General features: G+C 36.5%; 1 protein-coding gene across 1 annotated transcript in view; it reads right to left on the bottom strand.

The window, feature by feature from the left end:
• The window catches only part of MON2 (MON2 homolog (S. cerevisiae)), a gene marked incomplete at its 5' end in the record, with an annotated part of 30,586 nt that extends 16,455 nt beyond the window's left edge, over window positions 1-14,131 (bottom strand). The window contains 9 exons of the mRNA XM_010011780.1: window positions 519-647; window positions 904-921; window positions 1,461-1,604; window positions 6,193-6,821; window positions 8,127-8,325; window positions 9,045-9,338; window positions 9,857-10,019; window positions 13,288-13,463; window positions 14,021-14,131. Of these exons, the coding sequence (XP_010010082.1) occupies window positions 519-647; window positions 904-921; window positions 1,461-1,604; window positions 6,193-6,821; window positions 8,127-8,325; window positions 9,045-9,338; window positions 9,857-10,019; window positions 13,288-13,463; window positions 14,021-14,131 (1,863 nt within the window). The remainder of the gene's footprint in view (window positions 1-518; window positions 648-903; window positions 922-1,460; window positions 1,605-6,192; window positions 6,822-8,126; window positions 8,326-9,044; window positions 9,339-9,856; window positions 10,020-13,287; window positions 13,464-14,020) is intronic.
• Between the last annotated feature and the right edge of the window lie 102 nt (window positions 14,132-14,233).

Here is a 14,233-nt window from a genome sequence, read left to right as displayed (position 1 = left end):
AAAATGGAAACAAGGTCAAAAAGTTACAAGTTTGCCAATTTCACCTTAAAGGCACATTTGTGCACCCATGACATTTCACAGCTACATCAATGACACACTAAGTCATGAAAAGCAAACCAAAGTACTAACTAGAGCACACATCCCCAAAGTATATATGCCAGTTTACAGAAATTGGTCTTCAATGCCATATTTACTAACAGGCCTGCTTATAAGATTCAGGTGCATAATATTGTCAAAGACTAATATTTTGTGGCCTAACACATGGGTTAATTTTTATCTTAACACTGAAATAATGATGTTGCCGTTATCCAGCTAAAGAGCAATTCATATAGTCTAATCAATAGCCTTGCAGCTTCAAAAGAAATTACTACCTGCTGCTCATCTTCATAAAAATATCAATTTGTTTACTAAAGCTTTAAAGCTTCCGGAAAGTGTTTATCAACGCTAGCTCAAAATAAAACTCGTTATTTTCAATACAAGATCATTAAACTCAGAGCATATGCAGGACAAACTTTTACCTTAATAATGTTCTGAAGAACTTTCTCCGTTACCACAGCTTTATGGCAAGCTGTCTTTTGGTATAAGTCTACAACAACTTCCAGTGATCTCTCAGCAAATGGTACATAATTCAATGCTACCCACTCCGCCTAGGGAAAGAAATTAGTAAATTACTGAACTATATGTGAAAAAAGGAACTGAAAATGTATGTTTTGCACTGAAGTCTCAGTATAATGCATGCAAGGTTTGCTAAGAATACAGTCCAAGCAACAATATAGCAAATACAATGTAGTCTGACTATGAAAATGTACTCGACATTGAAGTAAAGTACATTTAAGTTGCAGAAATGTTGTGGTCTAGGCAAGACAACTACATTAGGACAATCTTTAAGGAAATTTAACTCACCGGTGCAAATAGTTGTATCTAGTGTGATTCCATTGTGTTGCAGGACAAATAGAATAAGAAAAATTAATACATACATAATAGTTACCTCTTCGATTACACTGAATCAGATGCTCATGCTTAGTGAACAGCAGAGTACACAGATAAAAAGAATTACAGAACATGTCCCATTTTTTTGCAGCACGTGCAATTAAAAAAATTTGCAGCTTGAGGGAATTTTCTCCATCCAAAATTATTGTGCCTTTCTATTAAATTTGGTAACACATGTAAGATGAGTTCTTTTAGATTAATTCACTGGACAAATTCAGACACATTCACTATGACTGGTGTCCAGGCAAGACCCTTCCTACACGAAGGAATACAAAGTATAAAAGCAAAGCAGAATTCAAAGGGAGCAAATGAAGATAACAAAAGCATGTAAAAAATACTAATAACTTGTTACACAACATGCACAGCAAACATTTACAGATGGCATAAATGCATCTTGCTAAATAACCTATAGCTGAAGCTGAATTGGGTTCACCAGCCAAATGAAGCAAGCGAGATTTCTAACTAATTACCTGATTATACTTTGCATTTGCAATGTGCTTTGTTTCCAGCTGTCCATACTGTGGAGGCTTGCAGGAAAACTCTACAAAGGCCAACAGCTGGTCGAAGATTGCAGGATACATTATCTGCATACTTTCTGAGCCCACACATATAGCCTATACCAGAAGAAAACACAAAAGCTTAAATATAGTATGTTGAGCTTTCACATTCAAAAATTTGCATCAGTAAAAAGAGCTCCTAAAGAAAAATCCCCATAGAAGACTATGCAAGAGGCATGCTGTATAAAAGACAGTGTATAGTTCTAACAGTTTAAGGAAAGTAAATTTTATTATTTTATTAAAGCAAATTAAGTGGCAAGAAACCTGGATATATATAGTTTAGTAAATACATAGATCTCATTCCATCCAATAAAAGCTGTCTTCTCTTCACAAATTCTGCTTTGACATGACAGCAAAGTATGCCTTATATAAGTCTTGTCTGTTGATCTCAGCCATGTCTTTAAGTTCTACTTCAAGGAACATTTAAATCTCAGAAGTACTTCATACAAGTTTTTTGTAAGTAGTTAAAATCGTGTCTTACAGAAAGGAACATAAATAAAATGAGAATGATATGATTTTGGTATAGCTGAAACACATAATCTTGCTTTAAAATGGAAAACATTTCAGGAAGGGTGTACTTTTAAGATGTCAACGAAATATCATGCTGTCATAGGCTAATGATTTCCTGTTGCAGTATAAATCCCAAGACAATCTTAGGGCATTTATTTTCAAAGCCAGACACAATGATTCTATGAAGTAACTCCAATTATTTTCTGTCATTTTAAATGTCTTGCTTTTCCTCCCAAAGTCTCTCCTCTCAAAGCCTCAAGAAACAGTCTATTTATTGCTCCACAAAAGGACCTTGTGCTTGTGCTGTCATTTTTCTCTGGGGAGAAATCACACCCCCTTTTCATCAACAATAGATCACCCATGACAAGTTGTGGCTCAACTCACTCAAGGTACCAACAGCTCCAATGCTGGTTTGAGTGCAGCCTCCATGCTGGAGCTGTGTTATGAGCTGTGGCAGTCAATTGGATTGCAAATATCCCATGTCCCCAGCTATGAGAGGGAGCAAACCAACAGGGGCTACAGGCACTGTCATCACTAGTTCACCCTCAGACCTAGCTGCACCCTTGAGCAATCTACAACCTGCAGCAGAGCACTCCATGAATCATCAATGGCCTTTCCCTCTTCCTCAGCTTCCTGCAATTCAAAGCACATGCCTCGTGCTCAAAAACCTTTATCAACATTATGAATATAGTGCAGCACTTCTTCTAAAAAGCCACACCCCTTTTCTGGTGCTCAAGTTTAAGACTGTACTGAACTCTGGAAAAGATGCTTTAATGCTAGAAACTCACCTGTGTGGCAGAAGGTGCTTAACTGCTAAAAGTATTGCACACTGTAAAAAATTTCAGCTGATAGGCTCCTGCACTAAAGTCACTGCACTGAAGTTTAACAGGTTAATGCAAGATTACATACCTATTAGAAAAAGTATAAGAATTATTTTATATACCAACAGATGGCTTAGAAAGGGAAAGGGAGCATCCATAACCCCCTGGATAACTTTTGTAGAGATGCAATTTACTTGCACAAGTCCTACTTACACTACCCACAGAAGACTATCTTAACATACCCCAGGGCTCAGTACTGGGACCAGTACTGCTTAATATCTTTATGAATGATATGGATGAGGGGATCAAGTGCACGCTCAGTAAGTTTGCAAATAACACCAAGTTGAGAGGACTGTTGATCCACTAGGAAGGCTTTGCAGAAGGCTGGGTCGATGGGCAGTGGCCAATTGCATGACATTCAATAAGGCTCAGTGTTGGGTCCTGCATCTGGGCTACAACAACCCCATGCATCACTAGAGGCTTGGGGAAGAATGGCTGGAAAGCTGCCTGGCGGAAGAGGACCTTGGGGTACTGCCGAGGTATGAGCTAGCAGTGTGCCCAGGTGGCCAAGAAGGCCAACGGCATCCCAGCTTGCATCATGTGAGCAGCAGAACTAGGGGAGACATTGAGGTGCAGCCCAGAGAAGGGCAACGAAACTGGTGAAGGGTCTGGAGCGCAGTCTTATGGGTTGTGGCTGAGGGGTCTGGGGCTGTTCAGTCTGGAGAAAAGGAGGCTCAGGAGAGATCTTGTTGCTTTTTACAGCCACCTGACAAAAGGTTATAGTGAGCTGGGTGTTGATCTCTTTTCCCAAGTAACAAGCAATGGGACAAAAGGAAATGGCCTCAGGTTGTACTTGGGGAGGTTTAGATTGGATATTAGCAAAAATTTCTTCACTGAAAGGGTTGCAAGCACTGGAACAGGCTGCCCAAGGAAGTGGCTGAGTTGCTATTCCTGGAAGTATTTAATCAACATGTAGATGTGGCACTGAGGGGTTTGCAGTGGACTTGGCAGTGTTAAGTTAATGGTTGGAGTCCACAATCTTAAAAAAAGTGGTTTTGAACCTAAATTATTCTATTATCTATAATGGCCAAACTTCAAAGTATATTTGCCATTAATTCCAAGATTTTTGTTGCCATTATTATTCATTTCAGGATCAGTGGCAAATAATTTCAGATGCTACTTGTTCTGTACTAGTGAACAAAAGCAATAACTATTTCCTAGTTGAAGTTCATGCATGAGTAGCTTCTTATTCTTAATACTTTATGAAACTCTTGTAAAATTTTTAATGTACAAATAGAAGCATTTTCTATTCTACTCTACTGGAGTATTTTCAACTCTAAAAATTATCCATATATTAAAAACTGGAGAATTAAGTCACTTAGTTTCAAAAATTCATCTAACTAGAATTGCTTTTCGAAGACATTTATGCTTCTGACACCAGGTAACTTAACTAAGCAGCTCAAAAACTCAAAAATAGCCTAGCAAAGCGTGTGATGAAGGATGTTTAAAGTACCTTTAAGAGCCGCTTATTAAAACTGAGTACTATTTACTGCATTGAGTGCACTTATTTACATACTTCAGTAGAGAGATGTATGAGTCAAAAAGTAATGGTCAGGCAACAATAAACCACAAACAAATCCTAAAATAAAATACTCTGCAGATTGCTGTTTGTTGTAAAAATTGACACAGGACTTTAGTTTCAGAAATTTGTGTTTCAAAGCATTCTGGTACTAACCTTCAAATTTTTTAATGGTTCAGATTAATCTAACAACTTGCAGTGCAGCTATTGTCATGGGCTACGGTTTTTATACTGGGAGTTACTGTAAAAATTGCAGTACCTTCCTATCTAAGTCTGTATTTGCAAAGTCCTGTCACTGCCACACTAACCATTTAAAATGCAAGAGGGAAGGGGAGATGCCTGTTTCTCATGGTGAGCTTTTTTGTTACTGTTTAACAGAACTTCAGCTAAAATAATTTAACATGGATAAGGACATCAGCAAAGAAATAGAAAAAATCTGAGATGAATAGATGGAGTAATTACGTGGGGAAAACAGGACCTGAGCAGGGCTCAGCTGCTGGAAAGTGGAGGCCACAAAAAGATCATGGCTGACTGGAAAAGGATGAAAATGTAGCAGATACAACGTTAAAACTTCACGTTATTTATATCCCCACATACAAAACTGAGATTTAATACCAAACTTCTAATCTTATGCCTCTGTTCTCAAAATACATTCACGAATATTTGTTAATCCCATAAACCAAATAAATGACAGCAAGATAATGATTCTGCCTTGCTTGTGGGGTTTAAGTAAGTATGAGAGAAGTCAACCCACACTAAGCAGAAAGAAAACAAGATACAGAATTGCTGCTTGTCTAGTAGGAACCATGTGTTCTATGAGCTAAATGGGGCAGGATCCTATTGAGGGGTAGAGGTATGAGCATGCAGTTAAGCAATCTAGTCATAATATGAAAGCTCATAAGGAATGAAGTCAGGTCATGTGGACAGTTTGTTCTAATTCTGACGTTTCTCCAAATAGGTTTTTTGGAGGGTTTCAGGGTTTAGTTTTTTTTAAAGCAGTGCTTAATACAAATGCATTATCTTGGTAATTACCAACTTTGCTTCTTTTGAATAAGTAAGTTTTCTGAATGAACAGTGTATTCTGCAAGCAGATATTTTACAACTCCAGTAAGAAAGAAGCACTACTTTTTTCTTTTTTTAACTATCCAGAAAGATGGCACCATAATTTGGTGTTTACAGATTCACTTGCATGAAGGGTGTACTTTGAGGATGAATTCTATAGTAAGAATTTTCTAAGTAGATATGCAGCATTTTCCTTAACTCACTAATCAGAGGCAAGAAGGTAGGTGCTCTGCCAGAGACCCTTCTATACTTCGTGTTTTGCATGAACTCAAAGTTCTCATGATCACTGTTCTTCTAGACTTGGTTATGGTAGTACATGGGCAATGTAAGGAATACTGTTTATGTGACTGTTCTTCCATCTCCATGTACAGACCTTCATAATAGTACAACATCTTAATATTAGATAGACAAGTAAATGACTACAAACACAGCACAACACTTAAAGTATTTCTGTAATCAAGCAGAAGTGCCTTTCATAAAGATTATACCATTCCTTTCAATGCAGAGCATTGGGTTGCACCAAGAATGGAGATCAGATTGTTCGAATACAATACACTGTGCAATTATAAATAATATAAAAAATCATGTTTGTCACCAAACTATAGTTCTGAGAAGAAGAATTGAGACACAGTGTAGTTTACCTTTCACCACGCATTTGAAGTCATATTATTACCTTTTGTAAAACATCTAAAGCTGTAAGCACTGCTTCTTGTAAACTTGTCAAAACTGCTTCAGTGTAAGATGGAAGGATGAAAGGGGAAGCATCAGAACTGATTGGAACTGAAACAGCACCATGCAAAATGACACCCAGCTTTTGGAGATCACCCATGCTGAAACCAGTTTTGATGTGCTGGTAAAGAGCTGGGAATATTTGAATTAAAGCTGTAAGAAAAGGCTGGCTGGGAATGAAAGTCAATTTATCACAAGTAACTGGAGGCCTTGTACTTTCTGAACCAATCCTGTACCAGCTGTTCCAGGCTGCCCACCAAAGATTCAAATCTTCAATCTCATCTGTTATTACAGGCAGTTCAGATCCATTGTATCTTCCTATCCTTTCTCCTATGGAGTCAGTTCTCATGAATGATCTGCCAAGACTAGTGGCAGTTGTTGTCCCTACCACCACAGGTACAGAAACATTGATAGCAGGTGGTGTATCAGGCTTCTCTGAGTCTCGGACAGGAGAAACAATTTGTAAGATCTCCTGGAAGCTTTTCAGAGCAGCCAAGGAAACTTCATTGTTTTTGCTGAGTGCTGCTGATTGGATGTGATCAAGAAGAACATCCCAGGCTTGGGAAAAGTCTCCTGTTTAAAAAAGAGAGGGGGAAAAAAAAAATATCAACTTGGAATGGACTTCTTCATCCTCTTCCCACCCACTCTGTCTCTAAAAGGTTCATGTACTTGTTGCTCTAATACATGGAAATTTCATGAAGTTAGGTGATGGCTTGAATGACTTTTAGAATGTATCAGTTCAACCACAACCAGAAAAAATGAATGTAACAGAGAAACACACAAATATGAAGAATGAAACAATATATCTACATTTATGTTGAATTCATTAACAAAAAATCACATACCCCATCCCATATCAGAAACATGTATTTTCTTAATTCAGTATAGTGAAACAGATTAGCTGTTATACATACCAGATGCCTGTTGATTTAAGCACATACAAGGAAGAGTCAAATGTATAGTAATGCAACTAATTTATAAAAAATTGATTTTAAAATGCCCTAGTAATTGTACTGTGGAGAAAGATTTCTTTTTTTTTTTTCAGTCTGAGTTTTTCATTAAATCCAGCTTTAGCTTTCAATTTTCTATGTTACTAATTACAAGTTCTGAATAATTAAAATACTCCTGTAATGGTTTATTTTTTTATTCAGTTTTAATTCACGCTTAATATAGTTTAAAATCTATTACATTTCTGCAGATGACCAATTCTCCTGATAGCTACTAATATATTGATATCTTGTACCACAAATAACCAAAATAAAACACAACTTATTCCTAGTTACAGATATATTAATTGCATACTATGGGATGGTGAAGTTATACTAATGTAATGCGAGTTATACATTCCCTGTTTCTTTACTGCTTTCTCTTTATAGAAATTAAACATTAGGTCATTTACCAAGCTACTCTAAAATACTACTACATACATAAATGTTCAATACTTCACTGACTTTACCAGTGAGTTCTCTTTATGTTGCAAGAGCACTGGTTAAACTTGACACACTGATGCCATGGAAGAGTTCCAGGCAAGTGTTGCATAACCTTAGAAAGACAAAAGGAAAGATATTCTCACAACCAAAAGAACAGAAAAATTATTACTGTTAGCAGGCTATTATAAATTAAAGCTATTTGGCACCCAGAATTGTGACTACTGAGATTTAATCTCAAGTGCTGTGATACGAAAGATTAAATTGGTACTTAAAATTTTTTGGCTCTAAAGAGCATGAATTAAAAACTCTGTAATTTTCATGACATTTGAGGTGAGACAAAATAGAACACACTTTAAAGCTAAGATGAAGATTGTTGCCCAGTACTTTAACTGAAAATACAAGAGCAGAAAGTTTATTACTGTATCTTTCACTAGCTTTTAAATTTTACCTAAAGGCTGCAGTAAGTATCTCCTGGTGTTAAAAATTCTTGCAACTCCAGCCAGCGTTAATACCCATGTCTCAGCCCACTGTTTCTCAGCTGTGTCCCTTGAGTGATGAATGAGAATGTTGCCTCCTCCTGATTCAATCTTCTCTTTGTCAGCAGTGGTAGAAGATTCTCGAACCCTATCCAATAGGTGAAATAAAACCTGTAATAGTCAGAAAAAGAGGGAAAAGGCAACTTTTCAAATAACATAGTTGTATTTATGGTAAAACCAGAAAAAAAACAGTAATTTTTCCATTATCTTTTTGTCACTGGGTCACCTGGAGAATTCCCTTATTCTAAGCAGTCTAACAACAGCTAAGAGTAAGAATCAGCTAACTGATGTTCACTTGAGAATGGTTAGAAACAGCATTATCAAACCCACTGAGAACAGTATTAGCACTAACAGAAGACTAAAACCAGTGGATATGAGATATCTCATAGGTAACAACAGGCTGATTTTTTCATAAGGCACAACCAACATGACTGTGACCCAGAACAGGGCATCTCATAGATTCTCTCAAAGAAGAGAGTCAAAAGTTCAATCTAATATCAGATCAGCCCAATCACATAACCCTCAAACATCTCCATATTTTTGCACAAAAAATGAGTCATATCTCCTTGTAGGAAGTAAACAGACTTTTATCCAACTCCTAAGAAATTAATGATTGAGATACAAAATTTATGTTTCATAAGAGACTTTAAGGGCCAGAGAAAGTGTAAAAAAGCACTCCCAAATCCCAAGAAAACAGATTTCTGCTACCACATGTTGTTGTCTTTAAAAAGTCTCAACAAACTAGCTAATTGTTATCAAAATAGCGTATCAGTGGCTATTAAAATGTGAATGCAATTTAGAAACCTTTAGTGGAATCTTGCACATCATACCTTCCATATTACTGTGTGCCATGTTGAATGTTGCAGTAAAGTTCCATGAGCACCAATAGTAGAAAACAATGTCTGCCCAGCGCTCTTTCTAACTGCAGGTCGTGGATCCACACACAGCTCCCCTAGTTTGGCATACAGGCATAACCAAAGACAGTCAAATGGTGATGCAGGATGAAAAGGTCTATTCAGCATCACTCCCTTTTCTTCTGCCTGTTTCTGCAACATTGCTTCTTCTTTGTTTAGCTCCTTCTCAATTATTTCACCTCTTTGGAAAAAATAGTCCGAAATATTCCACTACAAAATAAATAAGACATATGCTGTTGTACAATAAAAATATTATAATGGTCTTAATGATCATGAAATAAATTGTTTCTCATTTTTATATTTAAGAGTACTTTGCAAAGTACATCAAGATACTAACTACCCTACGCTGCTGGAAGAAGATCAGCACATAAATACCACAAGGTGCAGAAAGTATTTTTCTTAGCCTCAGCTTTAAGGTCCCATGTACACATGAAGCACTATAAAGGGAAACAGTGTACTAAAAATAAGATACCGATCAACATGGTTACAACACAACACTATTTAACTAATCCTGGAGTCATGCAGATTAAAGATAAATTATTCTCGCTCAATTTACATACGATTCCAAATGACAGCATGGGAGTTCAGTAAGAACTCGAAAAATAGGTTTTAGTCTTCATTTGTAGCATTGACTACAGATTAATCTTAATTTAAAGAGAAAAAAAAAAAAAGAAAAAAATAAAATGAGAGCCAGAAGCAGCATCACCGTAGGTTAATACAAAACTCACCAACAAACCAATTGAAGTTAAGCTAATATTTAGCTCTTGATTGTGAAGTCCAAAGCTTCCTGCAACTTCAACAACTATCTGTAGGCAAGTACACGGCATTGTTGGAAGAAAGTCTGTCACAACCAACTGAAGACACTGGAATGCAGTCCGTATTAAGGACTCTCTTAAAAAAACAAAACAAAAACAAAACACGCACACACTCATTTCTAATTTCAAGAGCACAGCTATGTTTTGAATAGAACACCTCAGGAGACAGGGTTACTTAAAAAAGAAAAAAATACATTGAACATTTTTGAGATTAATTTGCAACACTTTAAATGCTTCCCCTAGAGACATTTTAAAGGTATTAAGCTGAAGCTTCAATTTCTGAGGAAATATTTTAGTCTATGTTAACTAGCTAATGAAGTTAAAGTTCAGACTCTCCAACGGTCCTCACTAGCTTCATATAGTAAAGCCACTTCTCTGTTCTAGAGTCTCAGGACTTCTTAGTTTAAGTGTGTCAGCTAAAAAAGCCACAACAGACAAAACAAAGCTTAAGTTTAAGCATGATAATCTTCTAAAGAGTAAGCTCTTCTGTACAGTTTCTTGTACCAGCAGTTACAAATTATTTAAAGTATGCCAAACAGGTAGGCACAAATACATATTATGTTGGACAAAGTCTTTTCAGAATATCTTGCCTCTGAATGCAAACATAAAAAAAATGTAGTATAGAAAGCAAGTCAGAGCATCATTATGTTAGTATGCAACTTTCACAATAAATAAAAATATTTTATTCTTATTTTATTCCTTATAATAGTTCTTATTTTATGTTTGTATTCAGAATTTAATTGAAGGCAAAATATTTATTAAATATCTATTTAATGGCAGTTATTTTGACAATATTTTGTCTAAGATAATATAGTAAGTGTGTAGTAAAGAAAAGATTTGTGAGAAGGAGCTCTCAGAAGCAGCAAGGTCATCTTTAACTAAAACCCTGGTTAGCGAGAGACAAAATGCAAGAATCAGAGTTGTGGAGTGCAGATAATAGAGAATAGGGAAGCTGCATCTAAATTTCACTATAGTTTGCAGGTTTACTTAATGCTAAATATTTAATGTACAGAAGAAAAAAAAATCCAAAGGTTTTTAATACAGAAACTTTGTAACCTTAAAAATAAGAATCCCAGGAAAAAAATTAGAACACAGATATGTCAGTTACATATTTCATAATCCTAAATAAAATGATTTTTTCAATTAATTCAAAATGAAAATCATAGGTGGGCCATTTCCACTGTATCGTAACAGCCAAGATTATATGGAAGCCAGAGGAAAGTACAAGAAACTTCCCATCGTCAATAATGGTATAAGTAATAACTCTCTAAATATGATGCATACTGTAGAGATATATCCATCCTACCACATAAGATCAAAGGATTTATCATTGATGTACTCATGGAGGAAATGCTCACACACTGCTTTCCCCCACATTCGATACAGGAGTCTATAAAGTGAAACACACCCAGAACTGCTGTGTTCCCGCACCTCTACAAGGCTCTAGAGGTATGTGACCTTCAAAGACTATAAGAGAGAAGGGAAGGAGGTAAGAAATGAAAGTATAGTTACAACTACAGAAGAGCTGAGTTAATGGAAAAGTAACATCTCTTTCTAATCTTCAAATGTGAGGTTGCTAGAACAAATTCAGAACGATTTATCTCCCAGTTAGTGCCCCACACTACTACATATTTGGAGAAAGGTTTCAAAGTCCTTCATGCAAGTGGCAACAGCAACACAGCTCTTTAAAATGTAAAATTGTCCTTGATGATATAGGGGCCACCAAAAAGGTAAATATAAATGCAAGAAATCTAAGCTTAGCTCAAGAACTTAAGATCATACAGGGCTTTATCTACCCTTAAAATAAACAGGGGCATCCCATTGAAAAATTCTTCAATGACAGACTACCTTTTGTTTGGCAGGCTAGTACCATACAATCAAGAAGTGATCAAAGCATCTTCTGCATTTATAGCAGCCTGGCAAGAAGTTCTCCTGGAAGGTAAATGGATTTCTCCAGGACGTTCACTGACCAGACTTTTGTGAAGAAAGTGTCATGGTCAGTAAGTTTACATGTAATGTATAACAGTGTCTGCATCTTCTGCTCACAGCTGTAAGTGAGGTAAGAAATTCAGTTGTTTCCCAAAGAAAATGAGGCTTGCTTAATTTTTTTCCTACTATAGTTGATATGATGTTGGCAAACAATGCTATGTAGTTAAGTAGATTATTCTATATGCTTAGCTGGAGGACACTAAGATACAACACAAGATCTTAGTAACATATTGAGTTATCTGCCAGTAAGGTACGGGTTTGAGACGTAAAGGGATCTGAAGAGCGTCTTGGGAAGAAATCTGTGTTGGTTACATCCGTCAACAACAATGAAAATGAAATGAAAATCAAAAGGCATGTAGGAACCATAGAACACATTGCACCAAGTGTGGAAACAGCAGGTACCAAAGCATGGTTACCTAAAAGAGGATGCTCACAACCACGAATGTAAACATTCTTGGCGATTTTGGAGAGTATTACTGCCAGAACAAGCAATACTGACACAAGAGCAAAATCCTTCAAGCATTTGAAGAGACTCTAGGAGGTCATGATATGGCCAGAAGACAGAAGCTAAAGTGGGTGCAAGCAGAGATATGCCAACATGAATTCTTCTGATACTAGTATTATTTGATGACCTAATCAAGACTAGCACCAAAGAAGGAATAATATGGTCTAAGTGTATGGATACAGGTGTTGGTGCTTACAGTACCAGGGTCCAATGTTCATTCTACTGCTCATTTCAAGAAACTCCTTGCAACTTCACCTCTCACTTCCCATTGCGGGCGAGAGGACCAGTCCAGTAACATTTCCTCTCTGTTCATAACAGTCAGCTTTGCTAGTCAACCAAGCGATTCATGCAAAGCAAGTAAATAAACTTTCATCCTTGTGCTACCAGCAGCCATTCAGGGAGGAAGGCTTCAACAGAAACAGAGTGTTCAGAAGATGCCACACACTAGAGACCATCCAACGACTTTGGAAGAGAAAGAAACAGCAGAGAAACTGAGCTACAGCCAAGCTGTACAGAATTATCTGTAAGCACCAGAGATGTGTCTAGCAGATGGTTAAGATCAAATGAATTGGCACAAGGAGTACTCCTCAGTGTATACTGCATGCTGACCACAGGAGAGGCTAGAGTGGAACAATATTCTGTTCTTCTGAAAGATTAATTCAGTAAAATAAATGTGTGCTACAGGAAAAATTAAAAATTTTACTTTTGTCGAGTAAAATTGTTCACAAGCTAAAAATTATGGTGAAAATTATGGCTATTATTGAGGTGGCTACTAAAGTGAGAAAATAAAAGTGGAATTATTCTACTCCTTTTACCTTACATGATTTAAAATTTTATTTCCATCACTTACCCTTGATCACTTCGGATTGCCCCCATGACTCCAAGCACCAATGGCCAACCAGGTCCTAAGCTGTCACCCTGACTTTGCAAAATCTGCAGCACACACTCCAACTGCTTGATCCTGATATCGGGATGACTAATGTTTGACAGTTCCTTTAGTGGATTCAATAAAAGCAACTGCAGTCTCTAAAAGTAAAAAATAAAGCATAGCAAGGATGCAAAAATTTAAATGATCCTTTCAACTTTACATTAACCTAGCAGGGCTACCTCAGCTTCCTATTAAAGAGACCTTGAAAAACCTATCCACTGAACCTCAACAAAAAGAGAGAGTAAAAATACCAGAATGTTTTATTAATAACAGGTTGAATAGCAGGGATTTAGAAGGTCAGACAATTTATTTTTTACCTGCCACCGTATCACATATACACTTCTAAACGTTCTGGAATCGTTTTTACACTCAAGAGGGTGATCTGTAATTTGTCTAACAAAGGGACATAATACGCAAGCCTCACCACTTTTGTTACACATTTGAAACAAGTAAGGAGGGTAGTTCATTAGAATGCATGAGGTAATTTTCAATAGTTACACTGGAATGTTACAGCTGTAGGCTTTATAAACTCAATAGTAAAGTTGCTTTATGATGCCCCTAATTCATGAGCTGTAGAAAATTTCCTCTAGGGAAGATTTTGATTTCATGTTCATTTTAAGTTCCAGAAAAGCAGCTGCTCTTAAACTTACTTTACCTGATTTTGAGATAATGGAGGATCATGGCTGAATGTCAGTCCTGCTTTAATGAGAGAAGTTAAAGCTTCTGCTCCCCATTCTCTCATTCTGGAGTTTGGATGCTGACACACCTGAAAACACATCAATGTTTTGTTTAAAGTCACTTTTGTTTAATCAAGATTTGAATATATGTAATATATTATTAAAGGATTTTTTATTATATTATAATTTAC

This window comes from Nestor notabilis, unplaced genomic scaffold (genome assembly GCF_000696875.1).
Source record: "Nestor notabilis isolate BGI_N333 unplaced genomic scaffold, ASM69687v1 scaffold25213, whole genome shotgun sequence".
NCBI lineage: Eukaryota > Metazoa > Chordata > Aves > Psittaciformes > Psittacidae > Nestor > Nestor notabilis.
The sequence above is the reverse complement of the archived record's forward strand: the minus strand, read 5'-3'. Positions and strand labels throughout refer to the sequence as shown.